Genomic DNA, 9576 nt, shown 5'->3' on the forward strand with positions numbered 1-9576 from the left:
GGCTCAGGATTTCAAGTCAAGCATGAACAGCCTTGTCCGAGCCACTTTCATCTCTCTGGCCCTCCATGTCCTCTTGAGTCACAGAGAAGAGTCCCAGGGTCATGTGGCACATCACACACCATTGTTGGTGCTGTGTGCTCTGCCAAGCTATTCCGCTCACAGGATTGTGTGTGATTGTACCTGTAGCAGCTTTATAACCACAACTGCAGTTCCTGGCGATGCTGGAAGCTTCTGAGGGAGCTGAAAGGGTCCCGCTGCCTAGTGTGGACATAGCCAACCTCTGCAGCCCTCTGCAGTGAGCCTGCAGCCAGGCTGAGCCACCTGCAGTGCACAAGCCTGGTACATCCAATGCTGGCTGGCTGGACAAAGCTGGAAGAGTGGGGAGCTCCTGCTGTTGCCACCTGAACATGTTCCCATTGCTCATCCTAGTCACAGAAGGACTTCGAATGCAAGCCGCGGGAGGGCAGCAACCCACCCTTCATCCCTCGCTTAACTCCTGATGCACCCAGAGGCTCCAAAGAGTGAGTGACCTGGCCACCCAGGTTCATGGAAGAGTGCTTTGTGAGGTTTTCCTGACAGGGAGGTCAAGAGGTTCTCCTCCCCCTTCCCCTCTCCCCTCCCCTTCTCCCTCTCTCATCACCTGCTTGATCTGCATCATCTCCTGATGTCCAAAGGAGCCTGCACAGCAAGGTGCAGAAAGAGCCACACTGCTTTTAAGGAGTGGAGCTCAGCTAGACACAAGAGCTGCCCCTGGAAGCTCCAAGCTGGGTTCTAATCACTGATGGCTTGTCCGGGCACTCTGCTCATTCCGGGATTAGGGAGGGCAAGGGGAAGCCCTCCAGGAGGGCAGTAGGACCACTTACCCCAGTCTCGTAGATGGGATTGTCGAACTCAGTCTCCACGGTGATCTGACTGTAGGGGTGGGAGTACATGAGGGGTAGGCGGAGGCTGGAGTATTGTCGGCACCTGCAGGAAAAACAACAGTGATGGAGCTGCACCCCTACCCTGATGCCCCAGGGCTCTGTGAAGGGCATGGGGTGGGTAGACACAGCCCTGAGCTGGTGGGGTCCCACTGAGGGACCTGCAAGTGCTCTTCACCCATGATCCCATAGGGCTGCAGCAAGCTAGCCTTGCCCTCCTTCTCTCTCTCCCTCTCCCCTCCCCCCTCTCTTTGACTTGTGAAGTACTTTATGTGTCTTTCTAACACCGGCCAGTGTCTCCCTGGATGGCACCCCACCACACGCTGTGCTGTGAAAGGCAGGGGTGAGGTCTACAAGGGCCACCCACACACCATTCTGCCAGCCTCCCACATCACTCACTACCACTTTAAAGCCCGCTCAGAAGTGTTACTCAGCGTGGTCTCTTCTACCCACTCCACCGGAGCATGCAACCTCTGCTCCAGGGTTCTTCTGTTTATCGACTATCGGTCCTTGATTTCCTCCTGTGCTTCGGAGATCAGCTACTTTTCCTCACTGGAGTCTGCTTTGCTCACTGCGATGTTCCCAGAGCCCAGAGGCTTCTGGCACATGGCGGTGGCTCTGAAATCGTGAGGAAGATGTGTGTGTGTGTGTGTGTGTGTGTGTGTGTGTGTGTGTGTGTGTGTGACTGTTCTAGACGTGGCTTTTTGTCCTTTGAAGGCAACTTCTGTGACCTTCAGCACCTGGGATCAAGCCCTGGGACACCCCTTACATTTGCTAAGTGAACAGAGGGATGACTGTCCCCAAAAAGTCACCAAGACGCCTTCTGATTCTGACCACAGCCTCTCACGAGGCACACGAGGCCACTGTACCCAAGCGTCAGGCAGAGATGCTGAGGCCCCAGAGGTGAGGTTCACAACGGCACAACCCAGCCTACCTCGTGACGTAGATGTAGGCTCCTCCCAGTAGCAAGGAGATGAGAAGGACCGGAATGAAGATGGCCAGCGCCATGTTCCCACCTTCCAGTGAGGACTCTGCTGCCGCTTCTGCTACTGAGCACACAAGCCACTGAGCTTCTAGTCTCCCATGAGCCCCACCCCCACGGGGAACCTGGCTCTCAAGTGAGTGCCCCTCCCCAGCTGATATCCCACAGCCTTAGACACAGAAGAGCCGTGGAGGAAACAGAGCAGAAGCTGGGTTGTACCCTCGGCTGTGGTGACCCTTTGGTCGCTGAGAACCAATTCGAACCCTGTTCATGCTAAACCCATAGGAAAGCAGAAATCTGGTTAAAAATTCAATCCAGGGAGTCACTTGGACAAAGTTCTACAATCATCTTGCCTCGTTCTCTGGCCACTTCTGTGAATGGCTTGCACCAGGCTGGGGCCCATTCTAGAGCTCGCTTGTGAGATGTGCCCAGGGGTGGCTCGGGGCAGTGTGGACAGCTCTACTGCCCAGCTTCCTGCTGCCCCCAATGCATGTGGCAACTGCAGAGATCCTGGTGGATATTCTGGGGCCTGGGAGCCTTTTCCTAGCAGAGTTGGGATCCTCCTCTCTCACATTGGTTCTAGAAAGCTTGAGCTCCTCTGCAGCCCTCTCTGGCCATGTCTCACAAAGCTCAGCCATCCTCCCATCTGTAACACATTAGCCACTACCTACATGGGTGAAAATGTGGCCTGTGAGCCACAATCAGCCCCTCCTCCCATAAACTGCCTCCACTGGGAATCTTGTCATGGCAAGGAGACATGTGACTAAGATGTGAACGGAAGGAAGGAGTCTCAAAAACGAGAGAATCCTGGCTAGCTGTTGTCACCTGTCCATAGGAACAAGCCACATCCAGGAGGAGAGGCGACTGTGCCAGGGAGCAAAGCCCGAGGTTGTGAGCTGCCTCACATGGGTGCTGGAAACAAAACTGGTCCTCTGCAGAGCAGTGGACTCTCTTAACCGTCTATCTCTCTCTCCAGCCCTAGTAGCTATGTCCGGAGGCCCCGGGAAAACCTATCAACACAGCTGCCTGATGTGCTAGAACTTACAAGATAGAGGAAGACTCACCTTCCAATGCATGTTCAAAACTGTCTTGGTTAACTGAAACAGAAAACAGGAAGCAGTGTCAACTCAGAGGAAGTTCACTGTTTGCACAGACAGGGGGTCGATGGTCCCCAGGAGTGTGGGGTGAGCATGGGGCCAATGGTGTCTTGCAAGGCAGTTCCCCACAGTACCTCCTGCGATGTTGAGAGGAAGGAGATGGGCAAGCATCCGCAGTGTCATGGACTGTGATGGCACATGACACACATTCTGTATCTCGCCAAGAGCCCGTGCATTCCCACCCACTTCTTGCCAATCTCCTACACAGTGATGGTTCATTATCATTATTTTAAAGGAGAGCGAATGGGTTCAGAGAAGTGCAGTGAGACCTCAAAGGTCACACAGTGTCTAAGCTGGGAACTTGGGATTCCAACCTGCGGCACTAGTCTCTCTCGCAGCTCTTAAGGTTTTGTTTTGCGTTTTCAAGACAGCCTCTTGTGCTGGCCTGAACGTTCATCGACAGCCTCTCAATTGCTGTTCTGGTGGGTGTAAGACACCACCTCTAACTATGTAATATCTTCACGGAGTCTTTTATATATTTTTTCCAAGGATGTGTGACTCAAGACCCTGATACTGACTGTATTACATTCACCTCCCATAGTTATTGGCTGGGATCAGTAGTCTATATAAATTATTTTCATAAACTCGTATTTTTTTTTATAACCCTGAAGTTCAAGGTGCTGGGGATGATAATCTATCACCAAAGCCACCTGGTGGCCAAGCACTGAACTGCACCCACCAGGGCACTCCTGGATGCAGAGTGTAGAAGCAAGTGAAGGCTTAAGTGGAAAACTGCACTGAGAGCGGCCAGGCTGTGCAGGGCATTGCATGCATCCTCTGTCAGGCCCCAGGACTCCTGATTAGATTCTGACTAATTGAAGTCACCATTGAGCAGTGATGCCCTCTGCTGAGAAGCTAGCTGGCTTCTCGGCTTCAGAATTAGTGCCCAGATTTATAGGTTGATGTTGTTTCAGAGGGGGCCATGGCTGGGCTTCAGTGGCTCTGTAAGAGCTGGCATGCTCTCTTTGTCCCACTGAGGGATGGCCCTGATGCATTAGCAGGCGGCATGCATCCCCCAGAGGTGCAGAGTCGTGCCTTGAACTCCACAACCCTGAACCAAACAGACTTCTTCATAAAGTATCCATTCTCAGGTATTTTGTTACAGTAACAAAAAGGGATCAAGAATTGGTGAGGTGGCGCACACCTGCAATCCCAGCACTGAGGAGGTAGAAGCAGGAGGATGGGAGTTCAAGGCCAGCCTTGGTTACAAAGGAAGTTCAAGGCTACATGATACCCTGTCTCAAGAAACAAATATATGAACAAATGAAGAAACCAGACTGGCTAGGCGTAGTGGTGCACACCTTTAATCCCAGCACTCGGGAGGCAGAAGCAGGCGGATTTCTGAGTTCGAGGCCAGCCTGGTCTACAAAGTGAGTTCCAGGACAGCCAGGGCTACACAGAGAAACCCTGTCTCGAAAAAAAGAGAAAAGAAATGAAACCAGACTGGACAGGCACCCACTGGATTTGTATTCTGTGACCCCCTCCTCTCCCCAGAGCAAGCTCTCAGTTTCCCCTGGAGATAGCCCTCACCCTGGCTCCTTGGGTCTCTTTCTTTACCTTTACAGATGGGCAGGGGCCCACTCCAATGGGACGGCTGTCCCAGAATGCACCGGATGGTCACTTCGCCCATGAGCTCAAAGCCCTCGTAGCACATGAAGGTGAGGGACTCTCCGGGCAGGTACAGCCGCTTGTACAGGATCTGGTACCCGTTCTCAGGCAGTCCTGGGTTGTCACACGCCAGGGACTCCTCAGCTGAAATGAAGCCAGACATGGCTCTGAGATAGTCCCAGGCTCTGGGTGACATAGCCCCACCCGGCGGCATCCTCTCTCTAGAACCCCACCCTGTGCCCAGATGGTTCCCGCTCTGTCTCCCATCTCTGGATACAGATGACACGTGGGTACCACAGAGCGAATAGGGTTGTAGAATCTGGGCAAAATTAAATAAAATCTAGGTTCTATCATTTGTTAGCTGTGCCATCTCTAGAAAGTATTAGACCTTTTCTGGTCTTCAGTTTTTCTCCCTAGCAAATGCGAATATGGCTGCAGGACTCCACAAGGGCTTGGGTGTAAGAGACGGAGAATGTCTTCGCCCCTTGGAGGGCGCTCAGTAAGGGAGGGATGGTGGTAGCGATGGATTATCGATTAAAAAGACGGTCCACTCCTCCAGAGCTCTTCTGGTGTGTTCCGATCTAGCCTTGTCACGCACTTCTCCAGGAATCCTTCCCCGACGCCATCTGCCACGAACTGTCTAGTGTTTCCTCCCTCCCTCCAGCAGTGCCCACGCAGTAAAACCCGTTATCCGGGTCAATTGTCTGTGAAGCCAAAAAGCCAAGGGGCTGCAACCAATAGGCTCACGCTTCCCCCTGATGGCTGCGCTCGGGTACTGCAGACGCCAAGTACGGGCAGAGGCCGATTTAAAGGTGGGTGAGCCATTTGCCAGGAAGCAAACCCCTCAGACATGTACAAGATTTTAAACTGTGGCAAAATCCTCATAAAGTTTACCGACTAGCTGTGAACAGCCGACCTCTAGGACTCGGTGCCCCATGCTGGGGCCACTAGCGTTAAGGCCCATCTCCCCTCCTCCAGTTTCCGGACTCGGTGAACTCGAGGAAGGTAAAGAAAGATGTGACTGTACTCTGGGAGAACTGCTTATTTCCTCTCACACCAGATCCTCAAGGCTCCTGCCTTGTATCATAAGCATCTCTGCTTTCTTGTTTGTTTGTTTGTTTGTTTTGACGCGGGGTTTCTCTGTGTAGCCCTTGACTGTCCCGGAACTCACTCCATAGACCAGGCTGGACTGGAACGCAGAGATCTGCCTGCCTCTGCTTCCTGAGTGCTAGGATTAACGACGTGTGCTTCCCTGGGCCTGGCTAGGGCTGGACTTCTGTTTTTTAAGGCTGAATAGTATTCCGTGGATGAGCAGACCATGATGCCCTGTGTCCAAATTTCACATGTTAGATTAATGTAAACAGTATTGATGTCACCGTGGGGGTGCAAATCCTGCTGAGTCCCACTTCTGGTTCTTTGGGGTAGACACCTAGAAAAACCACCACCGGGTCCCAGAGCAGACCCTGTTTTGATTTTTGAGGGCCTGTATACAGTCTTGAACGTCGGTACCATCTGTTTCCCTGCTGGTTCCCCACGCTTATTCCTACTAACGATGTGCACAGGTTCTGGCATCTCCCTATTACATAGAGCTCCACCTGTGGGCCCTCACGCTGGTTTGAGAATAGCGGTGGCTTTTGGCGTCCCCTCCTATGCCAGCTAGTTCAGAAGAGCTTTGTCATCAGCTTTAGGCATACCCAGGTGAACAGGAGAGAAGGGCCCGGAGGAGAGCCCGTGACCTAGGCGTCCCTGTCTTCCATCTGTTTTCCTGGTGTAACCCTGCTGGTTCAGGACTCAGGGGAAGTGGCCTGCCTAGACCCAGAGGAACTGGAGGGTTTGACAACTGCTCCCAACTGTCCCCCAGGGCCACCTCCCCTGTGACTGTGCCTGCCTACAGTAAACACCAGTGCCTTGTCAAGCAAGGGGCTCCCTCTGCCTGCCCTCTCCCCTCCTTCCCTGACCTGTCTCCTCTCTCCTTGCTTCCTCTATACCCTCTCTCTTCTCTCCTTTTCTCCCTACCCTCTCCCTCCCTTCCCTTCCCTCTCTCATCTCTCCCTCTCTGCCTGCCCTCTCCCTTCCCTCCCTTCCCTCTCTCATCTCTCCCTCTCTGCCTGCCCTCTCCCTTCCCTCCCTTCCCTCTCTCATCTCTCCCTCTCTGCCTGCCCTCTCTCCTCCCTCCCTGACCTGTCTCCTCTCTTTCTACCCTGTCTCCTCTCTCCTTGTCTCTTTTCTTCTCTCTCCCTTTCTGCATTACCACTCTCCTTTTATGGCAGACAAGCTCTGGGACCGTCCCCCGAGTATGGCCAGGCTCTTGAGACTCACTGAAGGCCTTCTTCTTCTCCCTTCCCTCCTTGTCCAGGCCCCACCACAAGGACCCCAGACTCGTGACTTACATACGGCCAGGGTCTCAAATGGTGTTGCCTCTTATTTTGTAAAATGCACCTAAGGACTCCTTGCTGACCCAGTTCTGTCCCCGGGGATTTCAATGCCCCCCCCCCCGCCCCCTTGCAAAGAAGCTTCTGAAATGTCCCCAGCAGCATGAGAGAGGTGGTGGTGTGTGTTCTCTCTGATGTCCCTCCTTCCCGGAACTCAGTCTTATACTGTGTTCATTTCAGCATTCTAGTGCCCAGCCCAGGGTTTGGTTCACAGGCAACTGTTATTCAGTCACCTAACCTATCTCGCTAACGTGCCACGATGTGCCAGCGTGCTAGAACGGGGAGTGTCGGGGTTTGAATGTGAAATGTCCCCAGCAGGCTCGTATGACTGAACACTTGTTGCCAGGCTGGGAAAGTGGTAGAACCTTTAAGAGGTGAAGCCTCCCTGGAAGGCATGTGTCTTGGAGGCGGGCCTTGGAGGTTTTATACCTCTCTCCATTTCCTGTTCACGCTCTGCTTCCTGAGTGCAGACGCAGTGTGCCCCCACCTCCGCCTCCCCCTCCCCTCGCCATGCCGGACTGAAGTGCATCGCTGTAAGCTGGAATCAACCACGTTCCTCTGGAGATTGCTTCTAGGTGTCACTTTGTCCCAACAGTTCACGGAAGTAAATAAAACAAATCTAAGCTTGCCCATCCCCCCCTCCCTGGGACTGAGGCTGGAGAGCCACAGCAGAACAAGGTGTAGATGAGGCCCCAGTGGCTCTGAGGTGTCAGGAGTCAGGGCCTGTCATGCCACAGGCTGGATCTCTGCTTCTTTGGCTAGGCTGGGGGTCAGATGGCAGTGACCTGCTGGGGCGGTGAAGCCCTATGCTTAGCTGCAGTTCTCTAAGCCCTATTGTCTATTGCAGTTCTCTAAGCCAATGCTTGCCCAGCTCTGTAGGTGGTCCAGAGTCTTAGTTTCCCAGAGAGAAAATGAATGAATGGATAAAGGTGTATCCACAACAGCTGTCAGTGCCGGGAGGAATGGGGGCTTTCATGAGGACCGGGTGGATTGGTGGACACTGATTCCCACCCTTGACACTGGAGTGATTGTCTTTAAACCCAAACAAAAGCCTTGAGGAGAACTTAAAGCCCCCATTTCTCCCTCTCCCCCATACTCGACATGTAGCCTGCCCAGAGGTCAGCTGCCAGAAAGGGACCTTCCAGGCCACCACACAGTTGGAGATGCATCTCAAATGATAGAGGCAGGACCCATACCAATTTTCTAGAGTCTTGCTCCCCTGTGGGACCTGCAGAGGAACTGGGGTGGCTCACTCAGTGTCCTGTCCTTGAGATCCAGTATACTCCGTGTTCTCATGAGTCCACAGACACACAAGTGGGAGGGAGGCTTGATACAAATGGTGGGTGCAGGCGACAGATGCAGCCTCTTGTGCTGGAGAGCCTCCGTCTGTGAGAGGATGCCTTCACAGGAGTGGCAGGGGTGCGGAGTCCGCTTCAAACCAGCTCCCCAGAGGAGGAGCCCAGTGGCTTGTGAGGGCCATGCTTGGCCAATGCTGCTGTCCTATGAAATGGAACTCATCCACTGAGTTCAAGTTCACCCTTGGCTCTGCACAGAGTTGGAGACTTGCAGCCAAGTCTTCGGTCGTACCATGGGGCCTCCTTTAAGTCCTGGGAAATCTTCAAGGCTTACTGCATTACACACCTACTGTTGGGACTCAAGGTAATGGCAAGGGATTTTTAAACCCTGAAGAGTGTTCCTGGGCCTGTGGCAAGGAGAACATTTAAACTTTTTTTTTTTTTTCTGAGTCTTAGCAAACACTGTGGGAGACCCAGGAGGGGAAACTAGTGGGTTATATCCCAGTCTTTTTTTTTTTTTTTTTTTTTTAAAAGACAGGGTTTTTCTTTGTAGTCCAAGGCAGCCTGGAACTCACGAGTTTCTTGCTTTAGGGCCACCCCAGGGTGGAGAGGAGACTCCTGTGCTTTGATACTCCAGTTTAAAGGGTGGTTGTAATCTTTCTGCGTGGCTCTCAGATGAAGTGAGTGACTATCACCCAAATGGAGACAGTTCTTCAGGCTCTGTCCGCCTAAAGGCTTGAAGGCACTACCAGGGGCGCACACCACCCTGGAAATCAGGACTGTTTGCTCCCTGGTTTCTTTGCTTGGCCTGGTAGACAGCTGACTTGCACCCGACTGTGCCAGGTCTGAGCTAGGGGCCAGCAGGAGTGCAGGCTGTGAGCCGGTTTCTGTTCAGTCCTCCCCAGGCTCAGCAGTGCTGAGCATTTAGGAAGATCTGGCCCCCACCTTCCTAGAACAGAGGGTTGCCTTCAAATCTCCTTGCAATCCCCGTAGTACCCTGTAGTACCCAGACGTGACCAGCAGATGGCAGTGGCACCCCAGGAGATCTCTCTACAAGCCTCTGATTATATGTAATTGTCTAGTCTTAAATTATAGAAGGATTCCACAATCCTCGTGCTGCCCCCACGCCCCACACACGCTGGGTTCGCATGTGTGGCTACCATGCCTCGCTGCAGGATGCTA

At 53.1% G+C, this 9576-nt stretch overlaps 1 protein-coding gene across 9 annotated transcripts in view; it reads right to left on the bottom strand.

The window, feature by feature from the left end:
* Sez6l (seizure related 6 homolog like) overlaps positions 1-9576 on the bottom strand; it is a 159385-nt gene that overhangs the window by 4609 nt on the left and 145200 nt on the right. For 2 of the 9 annotated variants that reach the window (NM_019982.3, XM_030254721.1), the window contains 4 exons: positions 4617-4811; positions 2967-2999; positions 1855-1963; positions 864-966 (listed from right to left, as the gene is read on the bottom strand). In NM_019982.3, the coding sequence (NP_064366.2) occupies positions 864-966; positions 1855-1963; positions 2967-2999; positions 4617-4811 (440 nt within the window). Of the gene's footprint in view, positions 1-863; positions 967-1854; positions 1970-2966; positions 3000-4616; positions 4812-9576 lie in introns of all 9 variants that reach the window. The other 7 variants (NM_001253916.1, XM_006535157.4, XM_006535155.4 and 4 more) reach the window with 5 other exon arrangements.

Source organism: Mus musculus, chromosome 5 (genome assembly GCF_000001635.26).
Source record: "Mus musculus strain C57BL/6J chromosome 5, GRCm38.p6 C57BL/6J".
Classification (NCBI taxonomy): Eukaryota; Metazoa; Chordata; class Mammalia; order Rodentia; family Muridae; genus Mus; species Mus musculus.